This window comes from Podarcis raffonei, chromosome 8, assembly GCF_027172205.1.
Source record: "Podarcis raffonei isolate rPodRaf1 chromosome 8, rPodRaf1.pri, whole genome shotgun sequence".
Lineage (NCBI taxonomy): Eukaryota > Metazoa > Chordata > Lepidosauria > Squamata > Lacertidae > Podarcis > Podarcis raffonei.
Window position 1 is genome coordinate 25,670,452 of NC_070609.1, and position 12,793 is coordinate 25,683,244.

Consider the following 12,793-nt stretch of genomic DNA (forward strand, 5'->3'; position numbering starts at 1 on the left):
GGCATTTTGAAATGAAAAATAGCCTTTTGAGACAGCCCATATAGCAGCTCCAGAGGCAGTTCTTGGGAAATTCCCTAGAGGAAATTCTGAAATACTCGTTTGGTTTATCAAAAAAGCATGACTTTGGCAGAGAGAAAGCAGAAAACAGACATTTCCTGTGGGAATTTTGCTGATAAGAGAGTATTTCACAAGTAAGTGTTTTTAAAGCTATAAGGGTTTCCTTGGAGGGTCCTCAAGTGGTGCAAATTTGCCAACTTACACTTAGTTTTTCCATTGTGATAGGCAGACCCAGGAACACTGATTGATTACGCAACTGGGAGGACTTTGGTATTCTCCGCCTCGTTCCGCCTGCTTGCGCAATGGAAAGCATTTAAGGGACAAAGTAGTCCTAGCTTTAAAAAGTGGCTGGATGAGCACCGGAGGCGGCTGCCAAAGGACAAGATGGCACCCTGGATGAGCCTTTTCTTAACTCAGTTGACCTTCATTGCTGCATCTATAAAGGGAGGCTTGGCAGAGGACCCAGAACCTAGCTGCTGTGCACGTGAGTGTGACTTGGAAGGGGGCAAGAGGTGTTTGTGGAAATGGCAAATGCTCAGCAGCAGCCTTCATTGGGCTCTTCTGTGATGACAGAAGCTGCCTTAAACCAAGACAGACCATTGGTCCATCTAACTCAGTCTTGTTTTCAAAGATGTTCTATGGGGGTTCAGGCAGGGAGTCTCTCCTAGCCACACCTGGAGATGCTGGAGACTGAACCTGGGACCTTTGCATGCAAAGCAGGTGCTGCCCCACTGAGCTACATTCTTTCCTTAGCTGACTTATCTGAGGACTGGTAATGGGGTGATTTCCATCCCCATCAGTCTCTCTGTATAGATAGTACTGTGTTTTGTGTGTAGGTGCACGTGTGTGTGCATGCACACAGCACTGCAAAATGAGTGAGAGTGCAAAGAAACTTTGCTTGGTGGTGGATGGATCAGATTCTTGAGCTGGGGGTTGGCTACCCCTTTACTTCTCCAGAGTGAATAGCCAGCAACCAGTTTTGCTAACATGGTTAAGAATCCTTGTCTCCAGAGCATCTTTAATTCCATTGTTTTGCATGGGCACAGCCCTGATGCTAGAATGCTGCAGGCTGAGGTCTGGCACATCCTTAATTGCCCTGGGTGGGGCTAGCTACAATGCGCTGGCTGTGCCCAGTGAATCACCAGGATCCACCCACTGGGCATATCTAGAAGTGTCCCTAATTTCATCTGTCACACACTGAAGGGTATGATCTTGACAAGGCTTGTTTGACATGTCAGAGTCCATTTGCAGTGGCTTCGCCGAAATTAAAAACAAGAGTGTCTGTCAATTGCTCTGTAGCTTAGGCAGTAGTGTTGTGGTCAGCTGACAAGCTTTTAGGATGGAATTGATGAGCCCTTATAAATAAAAATTATATTATTACCTGTCCTTCACCCTGAGATCCTAGGTTGGGTTGCTACAATTTAAAACACAGCATAGAATCTGAGAATTGTAGGGGTGGAATTCCAAAACCCAGGATGCACAAACAGATAATTCCAGGATATTGTGTCTGAAAGATACCAACACAGTAAACACAAGTGTTTTTCAAGAAAGGAAGTTACCAAAAAAATACAATCATTAAAAGAGGTTGGATCCTGAAAATATGCTTCTCCCATGTGAAAGTTGCCTCTCTAGCATTCCCCCAAAGCTGTGTAGTGAATACAGCTCTGCGGGGAGAGAGTTCTACAACTTGGGGGCTACGACATAGTGCCTTCTCCTGGGCAGCCACCCCTCAGCTTTTGAGGGCGGTGGAACAAGCAAGAGGGGACTCTCTGCTGATCTTAAACACCCGGAGAGGTCTGTAGTGAAGAAGGCGGTCTTTCAGGTATTTGTGGCCTGATTCGTTTAGGGCTTTAAACGCTAGCACCTTGCATTGGTCCTGTAAAACAAAAGCATCTAGCCTGAAAATGAATTTCAGTGCATAGGTACAGCCAGGGAGACCTGCACCTGAATAACAAAGAGATGCTGTATTAGGCAACACCCCTTCACCAGTCCTGCCTTGCACCTTCCTTGAGAGCTTTGGCCTGGCTGAAAAGTGTACTTCAAGATAAGTACCCATTGGCCTGGATCAAGAGGGATCTGTGAACATGTGTACAAAGTAGCTACACTACAAAGGTACAAGTCGCATTCATTGCTCTGCCCACCCCTGAAATGTGGCCCCTAGCAGGTTAACTTGAAGAGAAAGTAGCTCTCAAATTGTGCTGGAGTGTAGGGGCAGTTCTGACCTTGAATGGCTCCTGATCTTGAATGCACAGCATCCTGCCAGGAAACAGAAAACTTGCCTTGTGACCGTCAAGTTCTCAGAAAGCTGTGGCCCTAGAACCCTGTTTGAATCACTGCATCATTTTTGTTTTCCAGAGCTAAAAGGGCTGTCTGAGTGTGGGCCAGACAAGAAATTCTTTTTCCAAGGCCAGCCTGGGACTCCCGGGATCCCTGGCATACCAGGAACAATTGGATCACCTGGAGCTAAGGGAGAGCCTGGCCCTCCGGGGCCCCCTGGTAAGATGACCCCATCAATATCCAGGTGGAGAAGGCCACTCCCCCTTGCATGTCCCAATTCAGTGTTGCTGTTGTTGTCTGCATTTCTATCCCACCTCTTTCTCCAAGGTGCTAAAGGTGACATCCCTATTTCTCCCCCACCTCATTTAATCCCCATATTAACCTTGTGAAATAAATTAGGCTGAGAGGCACTGACTGCCCCCAAGGTCACCCAGTGGGCATGGTGAAATGGGGATTTGAACTCTGGTCGCCCGGGTTCTAGATTGGCACTCCAACCACTAAACCTCACAGATGTAGAACCAGCTGGACTCTTCTGTTGTTTATGCTTAGCACAGTCACCATCAAAAGTAGCACCCCTCAAAAGATGGGGCACACCAGTTAGACTAAACCCTTCTGTAGCGATAATTTCCCCTTTCCAGAATTTCTTGCTTCAAAATGAACTCAGAAGGGCTCATTTACCCTCCTCTGTACGATCTCAGTGTGGGGTTGTTGGGTGGCCAATGCTGTGCCCTCCTGATCTTGTTTGACTCCCAACTCCGATATGCGGGGAGATAATGCATCTCTGCTGGGAGGGGATTCCAACAGTTAGGGAGCCGTGACTGAGAAGGCCCTGCTATGAGTCACTGTGACACGAGCCACAGTTAAAGGTGGAACCAGTGCTTTTTTTCTGGGGGTACACAGGGGTACGCATACCCCTAAACATTTTGTGAATCTAAGTTTGGCCTCATTGAGGGGCAGCATTTCAATAGGAGTAGGAAAATGAGAGTACCCCTAAACATTTTTTTAGAAAACAGCACTGGGTGGAACTATTAGCAGGGCAGATCTCAAAACTAGGACTGGTATATTCCTAGGAGAGGCGCTACTTCAAGTATGCTGGCCCCCAATTAATCTAGGGCTTTTTCATTCCTGCTGATCTTTATATGAGCTACTATTTAAGAACTGATGCCTGAGTTTGCTTTCCACACCCCTCTTCCTCCCTCCCTCCTGTTTTCCTTTTGTGTCGCCTCTTTTAGGGTGTGAGCTGAGCCTGTGAGCAGAGACTGTGTTGTTTTAGCTGATTGTGTGAAAGCTGCTCTGGGAGACTTTTCAACTGAAGAGCAGGTTTAAAATGCTCCACTTAAATACCGTACAGAAATAAAACCCTTCTCTTTCATTCAGGTGAGAAGGGCTCCCCTGGAGAGCATGGAAAAGCTGGACCCAAAGGAGACACAGGTACAAGAGGCATTTCTTCAAATTCTGTGGATAGGATGTTAAGTGTAGGATAGGCCCTGGTTTGTTTTTTTTCTTTACAAAATTGATGGTGGTTGTGTGTGTGCACGCGCCCTTGATTAGGACTGCAGCACAAGGTGGAGAGGGATTTAACCCTTCACCATAACCATGGTTCTAGTCTGCATTGGACTTGCTGTTTTTTTCTTTGGTATAAATGGGAATTTCACTCCCCATGCAGACAGCAAGAACAGGGAGAAAGATCCAGATCAGGACTGTCAAGGGGTTCAAGAACCTTGACAGAACCTGAGAAGAGCCTGTCAGGTCAGGCCAATGGCCCATCTAGTCCAGCGCCCTGTTCTCTCAGTGGCCACCAAGGTGCTTGTGGGAAACCCAGTGGCTTCTGGGAACTGCCATTCAAAAGCATCACTGCTTGGACTGGCCAAGTTATCATCAGCTCAATGCTAGGTTTAAGATAGATTTTTAAAAAGAGAGTTTTGCAGACCAGAGATCACAATTCGAAAGGGATTTATTAGGTTCCAAGGTTAAAATTATTTCTAAAATATACAAATTATTACTTGAGTGGGAGACAAAGGAGGAGTTGGTCAAGTCATCTATGATTAGTTGGGCTAGGGATGTGGGACACAATATTGATTTAAAGTTATGGGAACATCTATGGCCAAACAACTTGAAATTTCCTTCATGCTATACTTTAAAGGAAAACAATCTAAAGATGGTTCACAGGTGGTACCTGGAACCAAATAGGTTGGCAAAGATGTTTAAATCACAGAGTGATAAATGCTGGAAGTGTAAAAAAACACAAAAAAACAGTAGGAACAAGTTACCACATGTGGTGGTCTTACAGTGTGATTAAAGAATATTGGGAAACAATTTATAACGAGCTCAAAAAAAGGTTTACAAGATCCTTCCCTTCCTCCTGGGCATAACAACATCTGAAGCCCCAAAGAATCAAATGAGTCTGTTGCCATATGCTACCACCACTGCTCAGATTTTACTGGCACAAAAGTGGAAAACGGACGCAGCGCCAACAAAAGATGAGTGGCATCACAAATTGTTGGAGTTGGCGGCTATTCTACAAATAGAATAAGAAATAGAGTTGACAAAAAACTTAAGGAAGAATGGAAGTTATATATAGAATATATGAAAAATCATTATAACAAGATAGTTAACCTAGCAGGGTGTGAGTAGTTATAGCAGCGTAAGTTATAACAAGAGGTAAAGAGAAGAAGAGTGAAATATTTAGATAAACAAGAAGACAAGGTGGGGAAAGGATTAGAATTTCTTTTAAAGCCTTCCAGCCCTGTGGTGGTCCCAATCTAAACTGTTCACAGCCCTGCAGTTATTTACTAAAGAAAGTGGGTGCAGCAGGATCCACTAGCACACAAGGACCAATCACGTGCTGAACGTCACATCTTGATTTTAAGATTCTTTTCACATGTGAACTTGTTTTTATATCTGGAACCGTTCTTAATTGTTGTTATTGTTTGTGCTTTTGCTGTGAAATTGCTTTGAGATACCTTATGGGAAGCGATTCATAAATGGCAGTAAATAAATAAATGGGCTCGCATTTGCAGGTGACACTAAGCCAAACCATGGTTTAGCCAAACACATGAATGTGTTGTTTCTCAGGAGAAGATTGTGCCTCCCTGCTCCTTTAAACTCAGCACAGCACAACCGCTAAGGCAAGGTCTGGCTTAGCATGTGGTCTGAAGCCAGGGTTGTGGTTAAACTCTTTCCTTTACTGCATTTGAAGTGAGTGCTAGCTACATGGGACCCTCACGCTGACCTCACTAACCAAAGGCTGTTTGTTTTCCACTCCCTATAGGAGAAGCTTGTGCTTCGGACTGCGGAGGCAGCTCCCAGCAACAAGGTAGAGCCTTTCCTCATCCAAGCCACAGTTATGCCCTATCTGCACAATGCATTTAAAGCAGGATCACACCACCATAAACAGAATCCTGAAACTGTAGTTTGCTCAAGGTGCTGAAAGTTGTTAGGAGACCCCTATTCCCCTCAGAGAGCTACAGTTCCCAGAGTTCCCTGGGAAGATGGGTTTATTGCTATACCACTCTGAGAATTGCAGCTCTGTGAGGGGAACAGGGGCCTCCTAACAACAATAGTCATTGCTGATTGACTTGTCCATACATCTTTCTGGTTGTTTGTTTTGCTATGCTTTCCCAGTGCCACATTGTGGGGGCACTCATGAGCTGAAGCTCAAGAAAACCAGTACAGAAAATAAACCAATACATTCACAGAATTGGTACTGAAAGCAGGATCCTGTTTTACTGCCCTGATCCCATCATGAATGTAAATCACCATTAACTGACAATGCAAAGTATGTAAGGAAGGGCTTTGTGCCCAAGGCTCTGGGAAGCTTAATAGAAAATACTGGGCTGTAGGAACAAATTGTCAGACCTGGGATAAGGCAGCTTCCTACATTCCTAATTTGTGCACAGGCTTTGCATGTGAAAAGTCCCAGGTTCAGTCCCTGACATCTCCAGGTAAGCCTGGAAAAGACTTTTTCCAGAAAAGAGCATATGCTAGTCACTGTACATAGATCAGCCTCCAACAACCTGGTGCCTTTCAAATGTTTTGACTACTGCTCCTGTCATCTCTGATCATACATATGCCATGGTGGCAGAGGCTGATGGGAGTTGGTCCATCTGGTGGGCACCAGGTTGGAGATGGGTGATGTAGAAAATACTAAACTACATGGACCAATGGTTTGATTTGCTTCAAAGAATTCTGGGCACTGTAGTTGACCCCTTGCAGAGTAACAATTGCCAGCAGCCCTTAACAGAAGACAGTGCCCAGAATTATTTGAAGGAAATCATGTGCTTTGAATGTGCTGCAAGGTAGAGTGTGTACGCAGCCTAGGTGTGCATACATGCATGCCTACCCACACAATCCATATAGTGGCAATTAGCCTTTGAGATTACAAGATAGCAGCTATTCACATTTCTTCAGTGGGAGTTAAGCACAAGTCAGTGAGAGGCATCTGCTCATCAGATGGCTTGTCGGCCTGACATAAATCTCCTTGTTTTTTGAGAAGGCCCAAGAGCCAAGAACTGCAAAGAGCTTCTAGACCAGGGCGAGACCCTAAGTGGGTGGTACACCATCTTCCCCACAGCTAAGAAAACACTGGCTGTCTTCTGCGACATGGAGACTGATGGAGGAGGCTGGCTGGTGAGTCTTGCTGCCCCTGTGCAACCTGCCTGATAGCTCTAAAACAGGCATCCCCAAACTCGGCTCTCCAGCTGTTTTGGGACAACTCCCATCATCCCTAGCTAACAGTGGGAGTCAGTGTGGTGTAGTGGTTAAGAGAGGTGGACTCGTAATCTGGTGAACCGGGTTCGCGTCCCCGCTCCTCCACATGCAGCTTCTGGGTGACCTTGGGCTAGTCACACTTCTCTGAAGTCTCTCAGCCTCACTCACCTCACAGGGTGTTTGTTGTGGGGGAGGAAGGGAAAGGAGAATGTTAGCCGCTTTGAGACTCCTTCGGGTAGTGATAAAGCGGGATATCAAATCCAAACTCCTCTTCTTCTTCTAATAGGACCCGTGGTCAAGGATGATGGGAATTGTAGTCCCAAAACAGCTGGTGGGCCGAGTTTGGGGGTGCCTGCTCTAAAACAAGCCCTCCAAATGTTGCTGGACTACAAATATAACGAATATAACGAAATATAGTCATCAACGAATATAACGAAAGTAGTCATCAACAATAAATAGAGCATCTTGATGTACACAAATTGAAACAATCTCCACATAAACCATAAGATCTAAAAAACAAAGATACAAAATATATCAAAAACAGCAACAAACCCCCCACAACAACCCCCCTAAACAATATCTCAGCCCAAGAATCTGTTCTTAGCTTTTTGAAGCTGGAGTCAGTCAGGGCCCCCCTCTCCCAGGCCAAGTGGAAAAGGTCTTCTAGGACTCACAACCAAGGTGGGTCCTGACTGTTGGCTACGCTGGCTGGGGCTGATGGGAATTGGAGTCCAACAACACCTGGAAGGCCACAGAAGGCCCATCCCTGCTCTAGAAAGAAGACTATGGCCATGGTGTTCACACTGTGCCTGAGGAATCTGTCATTTCCATTAGGCACCTAGAACAATTCTGGCAATAGATGCTTGTTAAACATGAACAGCATTAAAACTGTATGGCATCTCACTATACTGAATACAATAAGATGGGTCACTGAGGATTAAACTGGTCTTCTTTCATCACTGGCCAAAAAGATGTTACAGTAAAAGCTGGGTTTTTTGTTGGTACAGTGGTACCTCGGGTTAAGTACTTAATTTGTTCCGGAGGTCCATTCTTAACCTGAAACTGTTCTTAACCTGAAGCACCACTTTAGCTAATGGGGCCTCCCACTGCCGCCGGAGCACAATTTCTGTTCTCATCCTGAAGCAAAGTTCTTAACCCGAGGTACTATTTCTGGGTTAGCGGAGTCTGTAACCTGAAGCGTATGTAACCCGAGATACCACTGTATTGTTATTGTAGTTAAGGGTTGAGTGATTCTGGAGATTAAGCCCATTCCTGTCACGAATGAAGGTCACCAATAGCTGCCCTCCTCCATGTGCATCTACCTTACACTACATAGGAGGTCTACAGAGATATTCATGGATGGAACTCAAATTCCAAACTGTGAGAAGCTCTAGGGTGGGAACAGAAAATCTCCAGCCCAGGGACCGTCGCACATCCCATTCACTGCCTAAGGTGAAATATGAATGTGCCACCATGTCCCTCCCCCTTACCTGAAAAGCTGAAGAGACAAGATCTCTCCTGAAAGCAGCACTACGGCTTCCACCACCAAGGCGGCTGCTTCACCTTGCCTCTTTGCCAGGCTGCCTCTACTCTAGCCTGAAGGCCAAATGTGGCCTTCCGTGCCTCTGCATTTGGCACTCAGAACTGTCCCCGAGCCACACCTACCCACCAGCACTAATAACAATACAAAATGAACACCTGAGGCAGAGACCTTTTCATCCATCTAAAAAGGCTTGTAAAAGAAGGGAAAAAAGGCTTCGTTTGTTTCTGAAAAGTACGGTTTCAAGAGAAAGCTTGGCCTGTCATCTTCCCAGGTGTTCCAGAGAAGACAGGATGGATCAGTAGATTTCTACCGTGGCTGGGAGTCCTACAAGAGGGGGTTTGGGAACCGAGCATCTGAGTTCTGGCTGGGCAACGACAACATCCATGTTCTCACTAGTTCGGGTAAGGCAGTTTTTGTGTTTCCAGTTGATGACTGGCGTATAGAACTTATGTGCCTTAGCATCTCCTGAGAGAAGAACCCATATTTACCAAAAGGTTCCCTTTTGCTACAGGTATTCCTGTCCTCTCTCGACTCTGACAACCCTATCCGGGTGCTTCCAGACTGACTATGGGGTGGGATTCAATCACATCCTAGCAAATTCGGGTTGCATAATAATAGATGATTGGGAGGGCTTGTGCAACAAACCCACTTCATGCTTCCAGTGACTTTTTGTGTTTCTGATTAGGGACACACCAACTGAGGGTTGATGCCGAGGACTTTGCCAAAGTCAAAACTTTTGCCCTGTATACAAGCTTCAAAGTCCTGAGTGAAAATGACAACTACACATTGACCCTGGGCTCTTACTCCAGTGGTGACATGGGTGAGTTACTGGGAGAACCACACTGGGTCTACTCAGCTAGTAAAATGGGCAAGTTCTTTCATCAATGGTCAAACATCTATCACGTTTATGCAAATTATTTTGACCTAGATACCATATTCCACAACAGTTTATCCTCCAGTGCTATGTAAGACTGCATCTAAGCTATTGGTTCTACCTCCGACCCATGTCTCAGTAGTTTTGTGTATATAATCAGAGTCTCTGTCACTCCCTCTTAATAATGAGCTCAGCAAAGGTGGATCGAGGGAAACATGACCGGTTCAGTTGCACGGGGCACAGAGCTTTTGGGGCACTGCAGCAGGCACCATAACTATGAAGTCCAATGGAAGGCAAGAGGTGTAGGGGGCGGATTTTGGTGATCACCAGATGCCTTGAAATGTTAAAAAATAGAAAACTGAGGAGAGGTTGCATTGGCCTGTTACAATTTATTTTACAGTCTCCCAGAGGGAGGCGTGGCTGGCTACCTGGGACCCCGAAATAGAAGCACTCCTGTTACAGAATGAGGATGTACTACAACAATTTGTTGCAGATCCCACCTGTGCCTTGTATAAAAAAGAAGTCTTCCTTATGTATGCCAAGTAAATTCATGACCTGCCTTTACATTCCACCTCCCCAGGAGATTCTTTATCTGTGCACGACAACATGCCATTTTCAACGCGGGACAAAGATAATGACAACAGTGTCTCCAGCTGCGCAGAAGTCTACACGGGTGCATGGTGGTATGGGGACTGTCATCATTCTAACCTCAATGGGCTCTATCTCAAAGGCGAACACAGCTCTTATGCCAATGGCATCAACTGGGCTGCTGGGAAGGGTTATCATTACTCTTATAAATATGTGGACATGAAAATAAGACCAGAGTAGGTAGCGAAGAAAAGATCTAGTGTAGGCTGGGTGCTTTACAGCAGAGGGCCTGGGCACTACTTTAGCTTCAATCTCTCGTGCATTCTCCAATTTTAACCTGTGAGGCAGCCTGAATTAGGAGACATCTCCACAAAGGTGACACCTGACTTATCCTCCTTGCCCCAGTCTTGATCCAATAAGGTTATCCATAAGGACTAGGGGAGCAGGCACCTTCTGTAGCCTTAAGTCAGGGATAGGGAAGGTGTGACTCTCCAGATGTGGTTGGGATTCCAAACTCCCTCCTATCAGCCTCAGCCAGCAGTCAAGGATGGTGGTTGTAGTCTAGTGACAGCTGGAGGGCCATAGTTTCCTCATTCCAGTCCAAACAATCTTTAACTGTAAACAAGCACACATAGTCCTACTTTATATTAGCTCCTGAATCTACCCCTTCGGCAGAACAGCCGTTCCCCATGCATCCAATAGCTGATGTAGGTAGAAGATTTGGATACAAGAACTTGATTTAAAGTAGGCCACGTTACTGAGGATCTTGGTACAAGAAACTACAGTGGTACCTCTGGATACGAACAGGATCCGTTCCGGAGCCCCGTTCGCATCCAGAAGCAAGCGTAACTAGTGATGGCACATCTGCGCACATGCGTGTCGCTTTTCGCCGCTTCTGTGCATGCGCACATCATTTTGAGTGCACATGCGCAAGTGGCGAAACCCGGAAGTAACGCGCTCCGTTACTTCCAGGTTGCCGCGGAGCGCAACTCGAGCGCGCTCAACCCGAAGCGCATTCAACCCGAGGTATGACTGTATACAGATTGTGGTCAATGCACTGACGGCTATTTCTGATAACTCATAGCAGGCCAGCCTGAGGTAGAACTGGTATAGTTGTGTGCTCACACACATATTAACACAGTCTTAATAAGGGCCTATCTCCTATGTTCCTTCACCACTTAACAAATCCAAACTTAAAAGTCATGACTTCATATGGAAAATGAGACATAGAGTCATACCTCTGTATTGCAACCAGCCTGTATCTAGATATCCCCTCCATCCCTAGGCAGGATAGAAGCTGCCTTCAAGAGCTCTTACAGGCTCAACCCTGTCAGTGCAAGGTCCACAAACAATAAATGCTGACTATTTGGCAATTCAGAATGTATATCGCTTCTCAGGTTTGACTTTTGGCTGGAGAATGCCTTAGAATTTTTGCAGCCAGCTTGACAGAAGCAGTTATGGGGAGAGCTGTTGCTTTCGGGGACTGTTGTAGCTCTTAATTATTATTATTATTTGTATTTGTATGAGTATGTTAGCCTGCTGAACCTGTATATGAAAAACAAATTAACAGATTTTAAGCAGACATGGTAAAGTCTCTAGAACTCTCTTTTCAAAGATGATGATTCTTTAGGCTGCCCTTGGTTCTTTAGACTGGCCTTACATAATTTTGTGAGAAAATATTGGTAACAAATCTTGGTGGGCGGGGGGAGCACGGCATTTGATGCAAAATTAGCCGTTGGTAGTTTGGATTTCCATTAACATCCACATACACAACATACCCCGTAGGAAACACCAGAGGGAAAATACACAGATAAATATAATACCCTTATCCATTCCATATCGAAAATGAAAATAAAATTGCCAATAGCATAATGCCATTACACAAATCTATGGAGTAACCACATCTGAAATAATGTGTAGTTCTGGTCACCTCACCTGAAGGAAGGGTATTATGAGAGAGTTGGAAAAGATTCAATAAAGGGGAAAAGATCAAGGAGTGGAGCAACTCTCCCATGAAGAAAGGCTGTGGCGTTTGGGACTTTTTAATTTAGAAAAAAGATGAGCTGTAGGTGACAGAACAGACGCTCAGAAACTGATGCACGGCATGGAGAACTTGCAAGGTGTCCTATGAACCTGAATGTGGAAGGATAAGTACTTTTTTCACGAAGTTAAAACTCTGGAAAACTCGCTCGCCAGAGGAAGCAGTGATGGCCACCAACTTGGGGGTGGCCTTAAAAGAGGATTGAACAAATTCGTGGCAGCCGGGGCTCCTTGCCAGAACGACTATGCTCTGCCGGTCAGAGGCAATGGGGCTTCTGAATGCCTGTTGCTCCTCGAGGCATCTGCGTGGCCACTGCGAGAACAGGACGCAACCCTCTGCAAAGGGGACCATAACAATTAAAAGCCACTTCGTAATCGAAACAACATGTGAAACAAGCATAACAACCTCCACCCCCTCCAAAGCACACACAGATCTCGCGAGAGAACAGAAGACGTGCGGGAACGTAGAAGCAATTGACGGAGATGCAACTATAGAGTCACACGTTGTCTCAATACTTTCTATGCTTCTGATCTAGTTTTGCCACTCAAACTTCCAGTTCGAGTTATATCAGTCCTGTTTTCCTCACAGAGATTCCACGCCGTACTTATGGGCAACACTAGCAAAAGGGAGGGCCCCCAGTTTTTACCACAGCATAACCACGGGAGAACATATTTCATATTGCACGTTACTCTACTGTTTTCTC

The 12,793-nt window shown here is 45.6% G+C and overlaps 1 protein-coding gene across 1 annotated transcript; it reads left to right on the plus strand.

Moving 5' to 3' along the window:
• Positions 1 to 10,828, plus strand: LOC128418680 (veficolin-1-like). The gene is made up of 9 exons (XM_053398641.1): positions 1 to 191; positions 283 to 541; positions 2,413 to 2,553; positions 3,712 to 3,765; positions 5,606 to 5,650; positions 6,830 to 6,963; positions 8,859 to 8,988; positions 9,273 to 9,407; positions 10,042 to 10,828. Exons 2-9 carry the CDS (start codon positions 442 to 444, stop codon positions 10,287 to 10,289), a joined length of 987 nt encoding a protein of 328 aa, XP_053254616.1. The 5' UTR covers positions 1 to 191; positions 283 to 441; the 3' UTR covers positions 10,290 to 10,828.
• The last annotated feature ends 1,965 nt before the right edge of the window (positions 10,829 to 12,793 follow it).

Bases quoted from the DNA above. Each gene is read 5' to 3' on its own strand.
- LOC128418680 (XM_053398641.1), top strand. From the start codon at position 442: ATGGCACCCTGGATGAGCCTTTTCTTAACTCAGTTGACCTTCATTGCT. The intron at 542-2,412 runs GTGAGTGTGACT...TTTGTTTTCCAG, and splicing joins AGAACCTAGCTGCTGTGCAC to AGCTAAAAGGGCTGTCTGAG. The intron at 3,766-5,605 runs GTACAAGAGGCA...CACTCCCTATAG, and splicing joins TGGACCCAAAGGAGACACAG to GAGAAGCTTGTGCTTCGGAC.